This window comes from Gallinula chloropus (genome assembly GCF_964237585.1).
Source record: "Gallinula chloropus genome assembly, chromosome: 1".
NCBI classification, from domain to species: Eukaryota; Metazoa; Chordata; class Aves; order Gruiformes; family Rallidae; genus Gallinula; species Gallinula chloropus.
The window spans coordinates 195366511-195388316 of record NC_140085.1 but is presented as its reverse complement, the minus strand read 5'-3'; the positions used below and the strand labels follow the sequence as shown (position 1 = coordinate 195388316).

General features: G+C 41.7%; 1 protein-coding gene across 5 annotated transcripts in view; it reads right to left on the bottom strand.

Annotated features, from left to right (window-relative positions):
- DLG2 (discs large MAGUK scaffold protein 2) overlaps positions 1-21806 on the bottom strand; it is a gene marked incomplete at both ends in the record, with an annotated part of 916132 nt that overhangs the window by 686853 nt on the left and 207473 nt on the right. Inside the window, one exon of one of the 5 annotated variants that reach the window (XM_084264084.1) lies at positions 2318-2416. The exons of the other annotated variants lie outside the window; for them this stretch is intronic. Within the exon in view, the coding sequence (XP_084120210.1) occupies positions 2318-2416 (99 nt within the window). Of the gene's footprint in view, positions 1-2317; positions 2417-21806 lie in introns of those variants that run through there. 5 annotated transcript variants of the gene reach the window in all.

The window sequence follows — 21806 nt, the reverse complement described above, 5'->3', positions numbered from 1 at the left end:
AAAACTCTTCTATTCTGAGGACATATTTTCTCCTCTGCCACAGAGAATATAAATTGTCATTCCTGTATGTTACTCTCCTTCCCAAGTTCAAGAACCATGTGATCGTTGAAATCATAACATTGTAAGCATACTTAGATCCACGATTTCATTCCATGTAAGTAAAAGATTTCCTAAAAAGAAACATCCATGCTTCTTGTTCAAACTTCTCTGCCTGTTAACAACAGATCTGCACCTGCGAATGTGGAGATACAACCCTATGTGTCCAAAGCAAAAAGATGCAGGACAAAAAGAAATGAGAAAAAGGTATTTGGAGGGAGGTGATAAACTGGTGTGTATAGGAAATGCTTTACGTGTGCTTGATGGTGGTATCAAAGGGTGCTAATCTGACATGTGTTCAACCAAACCAAGATAACTCCGTGCACTCACAGTCCTTCTCATCTTCCTGAAAATGATCACTATCCCTCATATCCACTTTTCATTTGAGAAGTAGTTCATACACCACAAGAAGATAAAACATTGACTATGACTAACTTAATAAGCCTGAAGGGCTAAAGAAAGAGGAGGGGGAAAAAGTTTGAGATTTATGATTTTTATTCTCCTGCTTCTTCCTAACAAGATCTGAAAATCATGAAAGAACTTAAGTGCATCAAAGAATATCCTTTGAAAATCACGCTTACAGGCAGGAATACCAATTGGATACCAGTCCCTAGGCCACTGGCCTACCTTTGTGGAAGGGTGGCTTGCATTTAATTTCCCCTGACTAAAAATTCACCTTTATTAATTAGAAAGTAACGCTTGAAAACAAGAGGGTTTAAGCTTTTAAAGTTAAAATATAAAAGAAATATGAATTGCTCTCATGAAGAAGATGCAAATTAAAAAAGCTTTTACATTGTTAAACTCTTGATGCTATTTATAACACTAGTGGCATCATGACACAGCAATTAAATGATAACCCTTTCGCTAATAGAATGTATTTTTGTCTATGTAAAATGGAAGTGAAGAAACAAGAAACTTTAGTTCAGGAAAGTCTCAAGTAATCAGAGATGCAGGTTGTAGCTGGACGAAAGGGAGAAGATGATAGACAAATTTTAAATGTTTTACTGTTAGCTAATTTAAGTATATTATATGAAGCGGTAGATGATCTGTCAATAACTTCTAGATGAATTACATTTAGGAACCATTGAGTCATCTATAACCTATTTCACAAAGTTCATTTTATTTTGGCTAGTCTGTCATGTAAGAACTCAAAAAATTGTACTGTGTTCCCTAGTTTGTGGACTGCACAACACAAATTTTGATTTTTGTAGTTTAGCCATTTTTGAGGATTAAAAAAGTTACACAGATGATTTAAAAATAATTACAATCACTACTGTATTTTATGTAACTTCTCATTTCCTACTCTATTTAAATATAGGGGAACAGTTTTAGTATCATACAGCACTGAAGGATAGCAACGAAAAGGAATGGGACAAAATCTGTAACCTCCCTCCCCCGTAACATCATCATGATTGATCCAAGTGATCAAACTTGTTTATCCAAAGATAACAGGTTTTAAAAACATGCCATTCCTTTTGAATTATTTCTGTAAAATAAACAACACTGGTTATAGTCTAATGTCAAGTCAGGATGTACAGGGGGAAAAATGTAGTCCAATCCAACACCTTTATTAAAAAAAAATTGGGGTGGGATTGCATTACACAGCCAGAAAAGAAACTTCTCTGGCTAACTGCGCCACCTTTTGATTTAAATTTCAGAGAGAAATTAAATTATTGCCCTGTCCTCTAGAAGAAAACACTTATTTAAAGATATTCCTGTGGAACTAAAGCCAGGTCCAGGAGCTTACTTTATTTCTTAGAGAGAAGTGCAGGGCTGTATACTTTAGTATTGCTCTTATGGTTAAAAGCCATGTCAGCAATATAAACAGGAAAAAAAACATATTAATTCTGTCTGGTTTATGTTTTTATAATAACAGTATGCACAGAAAAATCAATAAATCCGGGCAAAAGGCAGAGTAGTGGCTTAGTAATCTTAGCACTGTTAGCTAAGTATACAATCAACTCTAAAACAAATGCTTCATAATTCGTTCGATTCTCCTATGTAAATCTATACTCATACAACCCTGGGAAATAAGAAAGCTTTACTTCTGATTTATTTTTTCCCCCCCACCTAACATTTAAAACGTATCATCTGTAAGCCTAATTTATAGCCAACGTATCGCGATTTGCACTCAAATCTCTAGTCAGACATGAAATTAAATAGCACAGATATTCAAAGGAGTTACAGCATGCATTTAAATACATTAACCACATCCTACCTTGCATCCAAACATCAACGATAAAGTGTTGTTGGTGCATGCAACTTTGCAGTGGCAAATCATTGGTGTAAAGCAGTCAGGATTTTTAACAATAGGGCACATTCCTTTAGTGCTGCAGTAGTGGCAGCCTACTGAAGGCTAAAAACAAGTAGCTAATACAGCACATGGAGTGGCAACATATGCTGTTCAACAGCTAGCTTTTCTCTTGCTGGTCAGAAGCAGCCTGCTTGAATCTCTACCTGTGTCCCATTCAGCCATCCCCTTCTTTGTTGATGAATCAACGATGCAGCATTGATCACGAATCTCAGGATTTCCCTTCCTCTGGGAAATTAGTTTTTACATTGGGGAAAAAAAAAAAAAGGAAAAAAATGGGGGGGGGGGGAAGAGAGAGAGAGAAATGGAAATGAGGGGGACTAGCAGGTGTGGCAGTATTAGCATGTAAAAGGATGTAAACGCCTACTCATAACAATCACATAAGATTGTCATGCTAGCTGAAGTGGGCTGAAATTATTCCATCGGAAGAAAAATACTGCAGCTCCTGATTTGGTAAAAAGCCAGTGAGTTGCTGCAATACATAGTCATTGTGGGGAGAGAAGAGGGGAAAAAAAAAAAAAGAAAAAATTACTTATCTAAGAAGCCAGAATCCTCAGCCTTTATCAATATGCATTCCAGTAAGGATTCCCTTCCCAGCGCCTCCCCGAGAAAAAGAATCAAATCAGTCGCAACTCCGGAGAAGCGATGACCTTTGCTTTCCCCAAAAAGATGAATCTCAGCATGAAACAAACTGTACTCAAAGCTGAAAATCCCAGATGCTGGGAGTTTGCAATCAGAGAAATACAAGTAACATTTATCCAATCCTGGCTTGCCACATGGGAGCTTTCTCCAGGCACAAATTTACAAATAGACAGGTTGAAGGATTGCAGGAGACACTGAATAAAGATATGAAGTTACACAGAAAATGCACCGGCATGAAGCTTGAAGCACAGCCCTCTTTAAACTCTGCTATTGAGGCAATGCGACTACCGACTCCAGCTAGTGCTGATATCCCAGAGCCTGCAAACGGCTCGCTCTATTCCAGAAATGCAATAATTAAAGAAGTTTGGGAGCATAACGCTGGTTTGGATTCGGTTACAGCTGTCGCTGTTCCCTCAGTTAAAGCAACACCAGCTGAAAAATGCATAATAAAGCGTTTGGATGAGCAAACCGCTAGCTGTGCTTTTTAAGAGGATTATTTATATCAAAAGTTGGATGGATATATCCTCCAGCTTTAGGGCTGGCCATGGCAGGCACGCAAATATGAAATGAAAAGGCTACGATACAGAAAGTAAAATGATGCCTTCAACGATTTCACAGCTGATAGCAAGGTAAACCCAGCATTTGTTTCACAGCGACTTGACCCTGCTTTTTGTGACTCACTAAGCTCTGCCCATCAAATTAGAAACTCTTTCTAAAGAAATGAGAGCAGCTTGTCTCCCTGGCAATCGTGAGTGCGCTCTTAAGGCACAACTGAAACAATTTCCCTTAATAAACCCGAACTAAAAATTTGTTATACAACAAATGGCAACGAGAGCGTGCTCTGTGTGCAGCCGGGTCAAGCAGTATCCAGAGTGGACGGTCCAGGGTTTTTAAAAAGATCTGCCTGAGACTGCAAAGCCTAATGCAGGAGACCTCCTCTATTAAGGCTGTATATTTATATGAAGGTGTTTGTGTGTGTGTACTGCATGCATGTACGTATCTGAATTTTAAGTGGAATTTCTTTAGTGCAATTTGCCCTCGCCTTGTGAAGTTCAAAACCATAATGAACTGGTCTTTCAAACAACTTTGATCCTACTCTTTCTTTTGCACCACACCATAACTTTATTTTTATCCAGGTTTTGTGTGCAGCTAAATTGCAACTTGGTATCATATTTTCTGATTATTGTTTCTCACTCTCTATTTTCAACCTCAGAGCTTATGAGAGCCCAAGCTCGGTAAAATGACAGTAGTTTCTCCGTTGAAGTGACAGATAGAACTGCTGCACAGTTAGAGTTACAACCCAGTTCCATTTCAGAAGATGTATTTCCTGCAAATAACAAGCCCTTACAACCCAGTGTCCTTAATTCACTCATCTCATACTTTTTTTCCTACCAGCCTGGACACAGCACTTACATGTCACAGGAGTTCACTATGCAGGTGCCAATCAATCAGTCATCAATAATCTAAGTTTGTCTGACCTGTTAGTCCAAAGCGACATCACAGCAGCACTTCCTTCTGACTTCCTGCACTAGTTATCATCTGAAACAGTGACTGAGCCTGTTTAGAAACATACTATGGAGACAAACAGCAGCCGTAACATCACTGAATCTCTGATCTGTTTATTCCTAGCTTGCCTGTCTCATTATTAAGCTATATATTATACAGATTTTCTTTCAAGTACTGTCTCTCGCATAACCAGCACTGGTGTAAATATAGAAAAGTGTAGTTTCCATGACAATACATTCCATAGTTACAGCCAGCAGCCACTATCATTAAAACATGAATCACAGTGCTACCTTAAGGTGTGAGCACACTACATCACTGGCTGTAGAAGCGTTAATTTGGGAAGGGGGTGGAATAACAATATTTTTAGAAGATACTACTACAAAATTCCAGAAAACTGCTGTTTAACTGTTTTAGCAGTTCTGATATCCATCCATCTTAGACATTTAAGCAATCGGTAACACTCTCAATCTGCCCTAATCATTAGCATTTCTAATGTAAGGCTATGTTGCTTCTGCACTTTTGAATGTTTTTAACACAATGCTCTGATTTAAAACTGGACTCACAATCACGCAAATGTGATTTCCAATGAATATTCACAGAACCTAATGAAAATCACCTGCATGTAATTACAAATTCCGATTTCAAAGAAGGGGAGGAAAATCAGCCGGTTAGCCTCTTGGATCTTTCAGATCTGACTCCATTTAGCTGCCCCGTGCTCTCAAAAGGATGGACACAGATGCTCATTAAAATCCCCATTCCTTCCCCAGTCCCTCAGACTACTGCAGATTTTCAACCAGAACAGGTTTCCGCTGTGATTTTGTTTCCGTGTTAAGATGCACCGAACACCGACCACCTCGGCATCGCACCAGGCACGAAATGCATCCCTTCACACTCAAACTAATTGTTGCTTTCAAGTGAAAAACAGTTACCTGATGCACAGTCACTTGGGAAAAGATCAGAAAAGGAAGATTCATTCCAATGACAGATTGGAATAATAACTCATATCGCAACTGGCCAAGGCATTCATTTCAATTAAGTGACAACCACATATAGAAAGCTGACATAAGAAAACACTACCATGTTTTTTGGTGTTTTTTTTTTTTTTCCCAATAGCACCCATTGCAGACACAGAATCAAATTGCTAATTACCAGGAAAGGCATTTAAATCACAACCATACTGTAGGAGCAAGGGCTCTTGAAAAATTTACATCTGCATTTTCGTTCTGTCTTATGAGATACACAGAACACACTGTGGGTGCTTCTGTATGAAAAAGAGAGCCTGCAGATCTGCTGAGTTTTGTGAGCCCTCCACCACTCCTTGGATTTGAGCACCCTGATCCAGCCTACTTGCTCACAACCATTGTGCACCTCTTTTGTCGTTAGGGAAAAGGGAGACTCCCAGCAAATTACCGTGTTGCTATTGTCAGAAACTTCAAGTAAAATGACCCAGCAGTGAACAAAAGTCATCTTACTCTTTGCTAAAGTTACTGTTCTCCCTCACCTGCTGGATTTGGGAGAAGGAAGAACTGTTGCTCCATTTACCAATTCCATCTGGTTCATTCTGTCATAAAAGTTCTGTTCTGCCAGTTTTTCCAGAAATTTCCTTTCCCCAACCTTTACAGGTTCTCCAGCAGCGCCTGCCTCTCACAGTGCACCACTATGTGGAAATACACGCATCAGCATGGAACAACTGAGCTGCATTTCTGAAGTATTATGATCATTTTTGCGTGGCACTTCCTCACCTAATGCATATACACCTCCTCCTGCACTGAAATTAGCAATACTTAGCCCTGCACCTGATATACCATGTGAGAATCAAGACCAATATAGATAAAAATAAAAGGAAAGACCTGTAGAGTCATAAAGAATTTCTAGATAATCACCCTTGACTATATTAGCATTTTTGGTTTTTTTTTTTTTAATTTCCCAATGTTTCTGTTGAGGAAACCCCTTCAGTTGTGGTACTACAGTGTAGATTTGTGTATTTCCCCTTCCCTATTTTCACTACTGAACTCTCTGTTCCATTGCCACACCATGAAAAATTAATTGAACTTCTTACCACATCCATTAGATACCAGAAGATTAAGATGATCTATAGATATCTGGGCAAGCTATATGCACTGTAACTTTGTTGTAGTGCTTTGTTAGAATTCAAAATCACCTTCTCTGTTGCTCTTCTCTGAAATCCCTGTATGCTAATCAAGCCTCCTAAAAACTAAACCTGTCTCTGACAGTGATTAAAGAGAAGTTGTCTTCTCAAAGAATCATATTAGATGAAAGAAAAAGAGAAAAGGCTTGTTACACCACAGGCAGCACGTACAAAAGGAACCAGAGAATATAAATATAAAACAAACTTGAAAGATCCCCATCAAAATAGAAATGACTACACACAAGCATGTCCAATGTTCTTTAAGAACAAAACAGCCTCAAACCTCTAGTCCAAACCAAGGTTTTCACAGCTGTTCTGGCATTTGGAGGGACTCTACTTAGGGCATTTCAAGGACCTCAGCTATGTCCGTGTTTTATGTGAGCTGGTCATTTTGGGGAATAGGATGAAGACAACAAGCCTTTGTTTTACTGTTGGCATCAGAAGCCGGGGCTCAGTTTGCCTGAAAATCCACCTGCCTTGGAACAATTATCACTGAAACCCACCCAGGAAAGACCCTGCAGTCACCAGATATCAGCCCAAGAGCAACTAAGTCTGATGAAGATGTTATTTCATGATCTTGCCACACTACATACAAAAGTACATTTTAACCTTCCCTAAGGAGTAAAATAAGATTGAATTTTCACCCCTGCTCTTAGAAATGTGGACAAGGGGATTTATTTTTTTGCGTGTCCAAAGGCTCAAGGGATAGACTCTATCTGGGCCAGTCCAACCCCCTGCCAGAGCAGGCTCCCTAGCTCATATTGCACAGATAGGCACCCAGATGGGTCTTGAATATATCCAGAGAAGGAGACTCCACAATGCCCCTTGGCAGCCTGTTCCAGGGCTCTGTTGCCCTCAATGTGAAAAAGTTCTTCCCCACATTGGTGGGGAACTTCCTGTGCTCCAGCTTGAGGCCATTGCCCCTTGTCCTGTCCCCACAGACCACTGAAAAGAGGCTGGCTATTTCACTCTCTCTCTCACACTTATGAATGATGAGGGGAAATAGGGTGGGACAGAGACAACCATGGAGAGACAGGTTTGCTTCTTCTGTGAGATGCTGTTGCTACTTCTGGGAGCCACTTCTTGCACTGCCATGAGCAGCAGCTGCTGCATCTCCCACAGTGTCTTGTGGCAGCAAGCTTGGCTTGCCCAAATCTCTGTATGTAGACAGGGGTGAGGTGCCAGCTGTCTCCTGCCAAAAGCAGGACCTGATGATGGAGAATTGCCTTGCTTCACCTAGAGCTGATGAGGGCAGGAAGAATACATGGAGATAGGAAATTCTTCTTGAGCACCTTGAGATCACAGCATGATGTCAGATCTAGGCAGAGGACAGCCCAGATGCTCTGAAAAACACCTATGCATCAAGAATTCCGATGTGCTAGGCAGCTTGGGAAGGATTATATGACTCAACCTCTTTACATGAAGATGGAGATAATGCCTTCCAATTAAATGCCCATATCTCTCAGTATACAGTCATACAAAAAGTGATTTTTAAGTTAATAGGAACACTCGTACAAAAAGTACTCATGTTCATAAGTGTTTACACATTTAAAAGTGCCACATTACCAGTGTAGTTTTACTTTTTTTAACCAGTGGAAAATGGAATTATTTCTGAAAAGAATTTTGATCTGTTAAACCATTTACAAATTCACCAGTGTACCTCACTGACAATGTATGTAGCTTCTTTAAGTAACTTCTTCAACCAAGTATAAATTTAAAAGAAAAATGAGAGGGAGGAGAAAAATTACTCAAATCAAATATCAGCTTGAAGGAAAAACCAAATGATATAATGGTACTACTTCCAGACCTCCACAGCTACCAGGCATCCCTGGTTTTCTGAAGATTGCTATTTATATTTTACATTAGACTTTTTAAGATTTTCTGTGACAAATCAAAGGGGAATAAAGGCTTGATCCAACTGATGCACAGTGAAAGCACATAGCACATTCAGAATATATATGCCCCACTTTAATGTCATTATATAGACACAACTGATTTCTTCAAGTAATGGTAGTGTAATACTCATACATGCAAATGAGCTTGGAATGATTGGTTTAGCCACCATACACTAGAGACCACCAAGTACCAAGGGTTTCAGTATCTACCCAGACTGCTGGGACAGTGAGGATTAGTCTACACTGAATTGCACCGTACACATATTTACTGGTGCATTGACTAGAGGCGTAACCTGGACACAGTCCTACATGTGGCCACCAGTTCTGCACACGCATCCTTTCTGCTGATAATCCACCAGTAGAAAGCACAAGCAGTGGTAGTGTTTTCCAGTAATTTTCCAGTCTGTCTTTGAATCCATGTGAACTTCTACTTCATCCTTTGGTGAGGAGTTCCTCAGGTCTTCCACTTCTCCTATGATGATTTGTTAATTTTAAATCCTGCTTCTAATTACCTTATCAGCTGTCCTAAAATGTTGCAATGCAAGAACAAAGAAAAGTCATCCTCTCCACATCACTCTTGATTTTGCAAACCAGTGCTGTAGCTCTCTAACTGATCTCTTTTCTGTAACGAACTCTCAAAACCTAATAGATCTCAGTCTCTGTTGTAATGGCTTTTATGTATTTGAAGATGGTCATTCTTTAACCTAACTTGTTCTACTTAATTCTTTCAAACTTCACCATAACTCATACACTATAAAATGCTTAATGCCATTGGTCTTATCCCCAAAAATCTCTTCATCCTTCTCAAAGTGTGAAGCCAAACCATGACATTGCCCAGCAGAATTCCTTCCTTACAGTAATTCTCTAAATATAGGCCAAGAGTTTTTTTCATTAGCTTTGCAATAGCCTCACATTTTTCATTGACACTCACTCTGGGATTCATTTCCACCCAACCCCACTCCATCTTCCCCTGCTTCCTGGCTAATCAATACACATATGGTATTCGTGCAATTGGATATCCCTTCGTATATGCAACACTTCATATATGGATTTCATACTATTGCTTTCAGGCCATCTATTTATCTTGAACTTTACACATGCCATTCCTTCAACAAATTCCAGAGTGGTCATATTATGGACTTTAATAAAAAGTACTTTGAAGCATTTTTTCCCGGGATTCAGACTAGCTGGAGTACAGAGTGCTACATCCCCCAAAAGTTTCAAAGACATTCGCTTTCATGAAATGCATCACAGAATCATAGTCCTAGAATGGCTTGCATTGAAAGGGACCTTTAAACCCACATAGTTCCAACCCCCTGCCACGGGCAGGGACACCCTCCACTAGATGAGGGTGCCCAAAGCCCCATCCAACCTGGCCTTGAACACTGCTAGTGATTTGGAGGCAGCCACAGCTTCACTGGCCAACCTGTACCAGTGTCTTATCACCCTCATTGTAAAGAATGTCTTCCTCATATCTTATCTAAATCTCCATTCCTTCAGTTCAAAGCTATTACCTCTTGTCCCATCGCTACACTCCCCGATAAACAGTGGTCTCACCAGAGCAGGGCAGAGGGGCAGAATCCTCTCCCTCAACCTGCTTTCAATGCAGTCTAGGATATGGTTGTCATTCTTGGCTGCAAGCATGCACTGCCAGATCACGTTCTGCTTTACATTCACCAACATCCAACAGTCCTTCTCCTCAGGGCTTCTCTATCCATTCTTTGTTGTAGTTGTTCTTGGGATCACCCCAAACCATGTGTAGGATCTTGCATTTGGCCTTGTTGAATGAACTTCATGAGGGTCTCATGGCCCCACCTCTCAAGTGGCATCCCTTCTCTCCAGCATGTGAACCGCACCACACAGAATGGTATCATCAGCAAACTTGCTGAGGGTGCACTCAATGAGGTTACTGAGAAAATACATACACTGCTTCGATGTTACTGCCTTTGGGTCATAAGGAATTCAAAATGTGGTGATCATACAGGTGGGAAGACAATAGCAACTGTACCTGACTGAATGAAAATAAGGAGTCTGCCTCTTAAGAATCATGTGTGACATGATCTGTTATGATCTAAATAAACCCAGGAGACAGAAGAAATCACAAAATCAAAATCAAATAAAAAGACAAGTAAGAAATCATTATTATTACCTTAACCATTTCCTAAAAGTGTTTCATAAGGGCCTGGCATTAATTTTCAAATGTGGTCCCTGTAATTTGCTTTTATTGGAAAGCCAATGCCTACACTGCCATCTCTAGTACTGAGCTGTCCAGACTGCTGCTGGCGGCTTCAGAGAGGAACCACCGGAAACCAGCCTTCGTTTCTTGTGTCATATGGTACTACTATTTAGAGAGGAATGATAAGCCTGAAGGAAAAGTACTTGATGAAAGCAGAAGTAAAAATAAAAGGATGATTCATCACAATTCACAAGAAACAGAGAAGGTCGGGCTTTTTGGCACTTTGGAGAAATGAATTTTTCACATTACTAGCTTCTTGTGAGAAACTCTTGATATCCTGATTGCAAAATGCGATTAAACAAAGCTACTGTTTCAGACAGACAGAAATAAATAACTCGACCAAGGCTGCAACTAAATCCTGTATTGTAAAGTCTTACATTACTTGCTCCATATAGTTAAGACTTAATATGTGTAAGGGAGGAGGCACCCGCGCTAGGTGCTAACCAGACATACATTTCATATTAGAGAAGAACTCAGGCTGTCGTCACCACACGTGCTAGAAGCAGAACACCTCTGGCTTCTCTGAAGATTTTCTTTTGCTCAGAAATTCTCCCTGGTATTTGGAGAGAGAAGTCTGAGCTAACCAAATAATTGATTTTTTAAAAAATATATTATTATTTTATTTTAATATGTATAAATGTATCCATTTTTTCCAGATGCCATTAAAAGTGAGTGTTTTCCAGCAGTTCCCAGCAGTCAGGAAGAACATCACTGATTTTCCTCAGCTTTTCTTAACAGGAAATTCTGTGTTCATTTCTGGCAAATGCCACTGTTCTCACAGCTTTTAGCATTTAATGGCTTTTCAGCTACGAAATTCTTATTCCATGAAAAAAAAAAAAGCCCAAAACCCAAGAAAAAGCCAAACCATAAACTTCAATGACTCCAATGTCAGGGGAAAGCAAATACAAGATGTGATTGTGGTCACAGATAAATTCTCCAGCAAGTTTCCAACTAAACTGCAGCAGAAACTGCCTTATGACATCTGCTTCTGCTCTCTCTTTGCCAGCTCTTCTAACTCCACCGTGCTCAGGACAGGCTGTGGATGCTGGCCCTGGACACAGGAGGTATACAAGATCCCCTTACATGACCCTGGCAGTGTAGTTTAGGGGAAAAGAGATTGCAGATCCCTCTGTTAAATGCATCTATTCCACACCTGGGAAACAACTATTGCCACAAGAGAAAACCATCAATGCCCATCTTCCTGGAGAGGGTGCTGCCCTTGACTCCAAACCACACAGAGATGCCAACCAGCTGAGCTGCTCACAGTGACTGACCATTGGAGAAAAATGCCTCTAGAAGACTTTATGCCCCCTCCTCTCCTCTGTTCCTGTGTGTCTTGCTCTTTATCAAATTCAGCTTTTCACATTGGGGAAGAAAAGGTTACCCAGTGAAAGCTGGGAGGGTGCCACTTTTGTAGTTGTAATTTGGTGGTGCTGGCGACAGCTCCTCTCTGCCTCTATGGGCCGGTCCTCATGACTTATAAAGCAAGACTGCAAAGTCTCACACATCACAAAAAACAGGTGGAGGAGGAGGGAGTTTGATCCCGGGTTGCCTGGGGAATCTTCTCAATCCTCTCATTCATGGGAGCTTTGGGCGCTCCTAGAAGCTCGCAGTCCTCACTTGACCCTCTGCTGCAGCCCATTGAGGGAGAAGCGTAGGGCTGCTTACAACCATCCCACTCTGCTTTTTCCCTTTGAGCATTGACTACTGGCCCTTTGCAGCACCTTTCTTTTTCTAAAATGGCATTAAAAGTCAGGCTAGGGATTTTCCACTTTGCTGGCCCTGCACAAGCGCTCTCTGTCCCCAGGGCTGTGGGAATACTAACAGGGTCTATTGCTTTTGGCTGAGGTGAAACAGCCCTGTAAAACGAAATTGCTAAGGAAAAACATGTTGCCTCCAGCTCTGTGTCAGTCAGGAACATCTTCTACCTCCAATGCTCCACCACCCAGGGGCAGGGGAAGGAAAGACCTTTGTAAAATGAGCATTATACAGAAGGAATGTCTCCTCCAAAGTGTCCGTGGGAATAATAAGATGAAATACAGCTAAACTTTATTGGAGTGCCCAGTTTGCAGTCCTCTAAAGATGACATTTTTAATGCCTCAAAGACGAGGAGCTTAGTGGAAAATCAATGCGTTTTTTGAGGGAAAGGAGCCAGCCAATGCAGCTTAAACTGCTCCTGGTGGTAGCAGGCCTATGAGAGCCTGCAGAGCCCTTCTGAGCTAATCCCTCGGCTCTCACCCGTGTCAGAAGACCACCTCCTCACTATGGGGTGAAAAGCCTGCTGCTGAGCCCCAGCAGGACCTCAGGACCATTGTGCCGCAGGCAGCTCCCATGTCACGCAGGAGTGCCTCCACAGAGGTGATGCTAATGCAGAGGAACGTGCACGAGATCAGCTTTGGGTGTGGGAGTAGGAGCCTCCCTGTCCTCCTGGTAACTAAACCAACACCAGCCAGCCAGGAAAGAAGTGTAAGAGAGCAGAGGCCCAGGGCCATTTGACTCTTGCCTGGCTGAGGGCTGTTGTGAGTCAGCTAGAGACACGGACGGAGAGGACCATAATTCTCAGGATGGCAGCATCCTTGGTGCTGCCCCGTCCAGGTGTGGGAATGAGCAGCTTTGTTGCAGTGGTAGCTTACCTGAGGAGAGCTGCCCTCTTGCTTCTGCTCAGTCTGCAGCGCAGCTGACTTGTCTGGAGCAAGCTTCCAGGAAAAACAAAAAAAGCAGGCTGGGCAAAGTCTGCTTACAGGCTGTGCTGCAGCAGGAGCATCCATCTTAGATCCAGTGGAGGAGGAGAGCTTGGACAAGCTCCCTTTTTAAAGCAACAGTGCTCCTACTGAGCATGGCGAGGAAGGGTAGTGCTACACCACAACAGTGGTTGCACTGGCTCCGTGCAAAGCACTTTATAGGCATTAGCTAATTGATCTTCATAAAACCTCTTTGAGCTAGGCAGTTAAACATAATCAGTCCAGTTTTACAGGTGATAAACTGAACTGGGCTAATGTAACTTTGTGCGGAAGTAGCCCACAATTTTAGGGTGCCTGAGATAAAAAGGCTTTTGGGCTGATTTTGTGGGTGTGGGACGTCTGTAGGTCCAACCGGCTGTGCCAGCGCAAGGCACCCATAACTCTGCTTGTAACTAAGAGTGCACAGCTGCTTTCGAAAGCCAACCCCATGGATATTTCAAGTTGGAAATCCCAGAAGGAGTGGGCCCCAAATCACTGAACTTTCAGGATAACACTGTTTTTTGTGTCTAAAGATGTCTAAGCAGAGAAGGCCAGAGTCAGGTTTAGGTTTTGTCTCCCTGCTTGCTCTTTACGCATCTCAAAAGGTCACTTCCCTGAGGTCTCCCCAGGGACTTCTGTGGACTTCTTGGCAGAGAGTTGGGGTTTGAAGAGGAAAATAAAACTTTTCTTGTTCAGGGACCACTTAGACTGCGTGAACCGAAAGACTACAAGATGGGACACTCTGGCTGGATCCACCACCACACTACAAAAACCACCATCAGGGAAACAGTACAGCTGTTCTGGGAGTGGTACTTATCCTTCGGTAAGCACTGGCCACTCTCATGCCACATTAGCCTAAGAAAGTGGAGGAAATAGGCACCGCAGATAGGAAGCAGGGACATGGAACACACTGTGGAACACACTTCACAGATGGGAAGTGACATCGACATTGGCATGTGAGGTTTGTTTAATTTACTCTTTATTAACCTCAGGTCACATTTTTGCTATGTGGCAGACCCTTAATAAACATAACGCTTTTACCTCTAAGCGTGCCTGATGAAAGAGCTATAAAAGAGACCTCATAGGCTGTCTCTCTCTCTCTCCCAACTTGCTAATGCTGTAGCAGTAGTCTATCAAGGCCCAGATTTTTAAAGTTAGATAGATGCAGCCTGGTACCTCATGGGATTTTCAATTGTAGGCTGAACAAGTTTGGAATTAAAATTTAAAAACAGGGCAAGTAAGAACACCCACTAGTGCCTACTTGTGATTGTAGGTACATAAATAGCTTTCAAAATCTCAGGTTTATCTCATGTAGGGCTTAAAACTGCAGAATTCTCTCCTCTCACAGTTTAATAGCTGAAGCTCTTATTCTCCTTCAAGTCATGCTTCAAGGTACATCCGTGTATTCATGCAGCCTTTTTCTCTTCCAAACCTTCCAGATGTGTGAGAGCTATATGCTGAGTATTCTCCAAAGGGACAGGCCTGAAGTAATTCAAAGTCCTTCGTTAGGCACTCTGTCAATGCTGTAAACATCGCTATTTAATTGATGTACTGTTTTTATTATATGTGCCCTAAGGGAGTGTGCTGACCAGAGCCTCTTGTAAATTGAATAAATAAACAAATAAATAAGCAAGCATCATCGCTTTGACCAGCTCACTGTGTGACAGAAAAGTCTGTGTGGTTTAATGTGGTTTCTAAACAACAATCTTGCTGGCTGGAATGGCGTGTTTGATCTTCATTAACCCTGGCAGGCTCTTCCAGCTCCTTCCTCTACCTCAGCAAAGACAGAGAATACCACTCTTCCCTCCCGGAAGGTCACATTGTTTATTGAATATGCCATTTTAAAAGCTTCTTATAAAGTGAAAAGTGCCTATTGACTTCCTTCATCTGGAAAATGGGTGAAGAACTTTGTCATTTTCTCTTAAAAGGGATGTTGTATCCTCCTTCTTCTCCCACCCCTTCCCTTTCCTCCCTTGTCCAGCTGCTCCACTTTACAGCTCTGCAAAGCCATGATTTCTCATTTGCTTCTTACTTGAACATTGTCTGGACCAAAATACTTCACAAATACTTGTCTTTTAACAAAACTTGAGAAAGTGTAGCTGAACTAGTTAGTGCAAACAAAACTGTGCCAGCTGGAAAGATAAGCTAGCTAAGCCCAAGTACAAAAAGCAACACAGGAGTCATCTCTCAGAGAGGGCTGGCCCCTCAAATCCTTGCACTGTTGCTCAGTTGGGTTTTCTCAATGCTGCCTCAGCAAAAGCACTTTCAGTGCCCTGGCTGGATGGCTGGTACACGTCTACACACTCATGGATGTTATGTGTGTGAGCAGTTTTATAGCTGTGAGTCATCATCTTGCCTAGATTCAAATGTTCCTTTCCAGTCTGGAAAGTGCTTTCATTCACCTGGAGAAAAATAGGTTTCAAGCAGTATCATGATACAATCACATCCTTTTGTAATGTTTAGCTCCGTGTTATGAAATTCGATTCCTCTGAGGCGTGACTGTAGCCTGGAGTGTGGAAAAGTGAATTAAGATGGGAAACAGGTCCTGCTAGGTATGCCTTCATGAAGGCACAAATCATTTCACCTAGCTAGACTTTACTTACAGAGCTGCTTAAAATTCACAGGACAATTATCCTAGATTGTCTTCACACTCGAGTGCAACAGATAAGTATTGTCAGATGATCTTTAGTATAGAGCATAGGGAAATAGAAATGAAGATTGACTAAAGAAGAGACTGAACAGAGTCCACTTGTGTGTCCCGGTGTCCCAGAGCTGAATCATAGAATCATAGAATGTGTTAGGTTGGTAGTGACCTTTAAAGGTCATCAAGTCCAACCCCCCTGCAGTAATCAGGGACATCTTCACTAGATCAGGTCCCTCAGAGCTTCATCAAGTCTGACCTTGAATATCTCCAGGCATGAGGCTTCCACTACCTCTCAGGACAACCTCTGCCTGTGAACTACCACCCTCATACTGACAATTTTTTTCATAATATCCAACCTAAATCTACATTTTTCTAGTTTAAAACCATCACCCCCCATCCTACTGGTACATGCCCTCATGAACAATTCTTCCCTAGTTTTCTTATAGGCACCTTTCAGGTACTGGAAGGCCACTATAAGGTCCCCCCAGAGCCTTCTCTTCTCCAAGCCAAACAAGCCCAACTCTCTCAGCCTATCCTCATAGGAGAGGTGCTCCAGCCCTTTGACCATTTTTGTGGCCCTCCTCTAGACTCACACCAACAGGTCCATGTCCTTCTTGTGCTGAGGGCTCCAAAGCTGGACATAGTATTCCAGGTGAGTTCTCACCAGAGCAGAATAGATCTCTCTACTCTTTCCCCCTTAGTCATACTGGAAAACTGCTTTTCCCACAGTCAGGCTTTTCTGTGAGTGAAACAAAAAGAAAACAATGTACCCCATTTCTCACAAATATGTGAAGCCTCTGTTGCCCTTGGGCTGGATATTGGCCCAACCAAATTGAGATAAATTCAAAATCAGGAAAAGTTTCACAGAAGGAGTATTTGTCAAGGGACATTCACAGAATCCTTGGATCTGGACATAGTCCTAAAATTGTGTTAGAACAGGAAAATCTGAATGTCTTCTTCTTTCCCATGAGAAACTGGTAATGTTTGACCTTAACATACGATTAGCTGTTAAATGACTTTCAAGGACATTTTCCTAGGATAATCTACTTAGCCTTTAGCACCCATTTATCACTTCATGGTTGAGATTAGGGTCCATTGTAAAGAACAGCATTATTTCAAGTCTTGACTACATATTTTTTAATTAAATAAATTAATCCTTAATGGGAATATTGAGAGAATTTTATGTTCTCTTTCCTTCTTTCTGATGCATAGTCATGACATAAGTGACTATGCAGGTGAACTGTAAATGTAACACTCCACAGTTTAGAAAGGATTCACCAAAAGAACTAATGGAGTTTTGGCCACCCAGAAGGTTCTTAAGATTGATGATCACCACTGCTACCAGGTTTTGACATAGACACTGGTTCTATGAAGAAATTAAAAAATCCAGATTAAACCTTAAATAATTAAATCAAGGTAACACTTGATGTCTGGATAATTGACAGTGGAAAAAGACTGGTTAAGTTTATGATTCCTAGACATACTGACCCATCTGAAATAAAACAAATGTCCAACTACATCCACCTCAGGTTACGAAATGCCACGTAGCTCATATGGAAATTGTTCAAGGCTCTTCTGCTATAAGTCAGGCCACATCCACACTACACAGCACTCCATCATGACACTGGGGATCTGTGTTGTATTCCCATGACATATGTGTCTGAGGGTACAAATATTTTGGTATTGTGCTGGAGAACTGCCCTCCAGACTGCACATTTTCTCTAGCACTTCTAGGATGGCTAGTATGGCTCCCATCAGGAAGCCTGCCTCAGCATGACTAATTAGCCTCAAATGGCAGTCAAAGAGTAAATGAACATTTGTGCAATATCAACAGTCAGAAGACCAGGACCCTGGAATGACCTGGGAAGCTAAAAATGTGTATGGTGAGACTAACAGTGGATTTTTATCAAAACGGTTCCTTGTACTTAGCAGGAATCATATTCAAGTCCTAGGGAGCCAGCTGAGAGGTGGCTTTCAAGATCTCCAGATTTGGGAAATAGTGCTTTCCACCAATCCTTTGATCAAAAAGAACACATCTTCAGTCTTGCTCTGTGACATTAAAAATCTACCCAAACTATCTTTGACACCACTTCACAGATTCACAGAAGGGTGATCATGTAGTCCAACACCCTGCCAGAGTGTACACCTCAAGAAAGCTGTACAGGATAGCATAGAATCATAGAATCATAGAATGGCATGGATTGGAAGGGACCCCAAGGATCATAGAGCTCCAACCCCCCTGCCACAGGCAGGGACACCAACCTCAGGCCTGGATCTACACAAGGTTGCTCAGGGCCCCATCCAACCTGGCCTTGAACACTTCCAGGGATGGGGCATCCACTACTTCTCTGGGCAGCCTGTTCCAGCACCTCACCACTCTTTCTGTAAAAAACTAAACCTTCCCTCCTTTAGTTTTAATCCATTCCCCCTTGTCCTGCCATTGTCTATCCTTTTAAAAAGTTGAATCCCCTCCTGCTTATAAGCTCCCTTCAGGTACTGGAAGGCTGTAATGAGGTCCCCCCGCAGCCTTCTCTTCTCCAGGCTGAACAAGCCCAGCTCCCTCAGCCTCTCCTCATAGGGCAGGTGCTCCAGCCCTCTAATGATCCTTGTGGCCCTCCTCTGGACCCTCTCCAACAGTTCCACATCTTTCTTGTATTGGGGGCCCCAGATCTGGACACAGTGCTCCAGATGGGGCCTCACGAGGGCAGAGTAGGGAGGGACAACCACCTCCCTGTCCCTGCTGGCCACCCCTCTCCTGATGGAGCCCAGACCATTGGCCTTACAAGCTGCAAGAGCACACTGCTGGCTCATGTTAAGTTTCTCATCCACCAGAATCCCCAAGTCCTTCTCAGCAGGGCTACTCTCAAGAAGCTCTTCTCCCAGTCTGTATCTATGTCTGGGATTCTTCTGGCCCAAGTGCAACACCTTACACTTGGCAGTGTTGAACCTCATTAGGTTCCCCCGGGCCCCCTTTCCAGCCTGTCAAGATCCCTCTGGATGGCTTCCTTTCCTTCTGGGGTGTCGACCACACCACTCAGCTTGGTGTCATCCGCAAACTTGCTGAGGGTGCACTCAATTCCATCATCCATGTCATTGATAAAGATGTTAAAGAGAACCGGTCCCAAGCATCCAGGTGGGTCTTGAATACCTCCAGAGGAGACTCTACAACCTCTCTGTGCAGTCTGTCCCAGGGCTCTGTCACCCTCTTTATTCTCATGTTATGACAGAACCTCCTGTGTTCCAGTTTGTGCCCATTGCCACTTGTTCTTTCACTGGGCACCACTGAGAAGAGTCTGGCCTCATCCTCTTGACATCTACCCTTTAGATATTGATAAGCATTAATCAGATGCCCTCTCAGTTTTCTCTTCCCCAGCCTAAACAGCCCCAGCTCTCTCAGCCTTTCTTCACACAAGAGATGCTACAGTCCCTTCCTCATCCCCATAGCTCTCCTCTGGACTCTTTCCTGTATTTCCCTGAATGTCTTGAACTGGGGAGCCTAAACTTGGACAAAATATTCTGGATATGGCCTCACCAGGGCAGAATAAAGGGGGAGGAGAACTGTTGATGTCCATTTGCCTCTAGATTACCAAACACTCTGTTATGATTTCTTTAAGCTTTTAAGTCTGCAAACACTCATTGTTCAGAACAATTGCCAAATTACCTTAATTTAACAATTGATTTTGCCTCAAATGAATCGTGGTAACAGTCCATATGTATACTCTTAGTCTATGGCAAACTCCCTTTTTTTACTTGAAATGAAGTTAATTTGCACTACTTCACCTTAACTGCAGGGAAAAATCACAAGCACAGTCAATCATATACTCAACAGACTCATGACATTGTCCTAATGTGTTGTAACCTGTTATGAGTTCAAATCTTTACATGTATCTATATGAATGGGCAAGACTGTGATCTTTACTTTTTGTTATTTATAACTCTACTTTTCAATATTATTATTTTAAAGATCTTTATCCTCTGGTAAATCACAGAATATATAGGCTATTTCAGGCACTTCCTAACACATGAATTTTCTTACATTTCTCAAAGGTGAATGCTGGTTTACATCCAGCCTGTGTTTCTACTCTTAATCACATTATATGTCTCTCGTTTAGTGACTGTGACTAATTAATGTCTTCTGTACTGTATGGTGTAAGAGATGACATTACATCCCTTAGTAATCAAAGTTAGACCAATAAAAATTGTGATGAAAATTGTTCTGGAGAGTTGAAAAAATTTGTGTTTATATATATGTGTGTGTGTGTATCTATATCTAATCTATATCTATATATCTATATTTATCTATATTAAAATTTAATAATGCATCTGCAGGTATTATTTAATATTACAATGTCTGAATAATCAGATTCATTCAGCTGTGAATATATGCACCAGATTGGTTTACACTGGATGATTAACAAAAAATGATGGAATTCTGTTCTTTTAATATGAAACCATTTTTCTGAACAAGATAAACTTCCAGCCACAACCCATAATTATACCTCTTTTACTAAGGATATGTAACGGTGGCGTCTGTTTTAGACTATTGCATTTTCAGCCATAGGAAGGAGCTAAAGTTACATAAATTTTCTGGAGGAGTACTTAGACAGCTGTTTACCTGGAAATGATGCTCATTGCTTGTGTCAATGTGACATACAAGTTATTTTATAGTTGTGGCAGAGAATTAATAAGGAAATTGTTGAACTATTAATATATAATTTATATGCTTACATATGTATCTCACAGGAAGATGCTTATATATTCTTTGCAGACTATTGTTAGTGATAAAAACAATATATGCTTTCAATTTTACTCCCCTCACTGTATCATTATGTATGACAACAGATTTGAACAATTTATCATATGAGAAAAAATGTCAACAAAAAGTATGTATGCAGCCCCTCATAGCTTAAGGGTGCTCACACGGTCAGATCCTCCATGAATATACCAGGGAACAAAATATCTCCTCTTGGCTTTGAGGGGAATTACCCATGTTAATATTCCACATATCAATTGCAGATTGAAATTCAGCACTGTCTAGCTGTAAATGGTACTGTTCTGTAAATTGGAGTAGCAGGGATGAGTCAGGCACGTGCTGGATAGCAGACAAGATTCAGAAGGTGATAAACTACTTCACAATCAAGGGCAGAATCACAAAGTCACAACTGAGCCTCCATGTAACATCCACACAGCATTTCTGGCTATTGGTAAGAGTGACTTTCCTAGGATGAACTGATTACTCCTGTTATTCCCAACTACTTCATGCCCCAAATTTGGGAAACAATCTGGGAGGTCTTTAAACCTGCAAAAATCTGCTGCCTTTAACTTTGAATGGCTACTGTAACTGCAGGTGATGTTGCAGACACATGAATGTAGGTTGACATCCTGAAGCTCTGTCAACTGTTGTCTCCTGCCACCTGTACCCTTCCCTCCACATCCCAGGCAGTCTGCTCTTCCCTTCCTGCTGGCACATCCCATATCTGCCAGAATATCATGAAGCTTGTGTCACATCTTGGCACAAGAACGTAAAGAGGAGAATCTGAACAGGATTCGGTAGCTGTGGGAGAATTACATCTACTACTGTGGTTGCTGATCCATTATGAATATCAC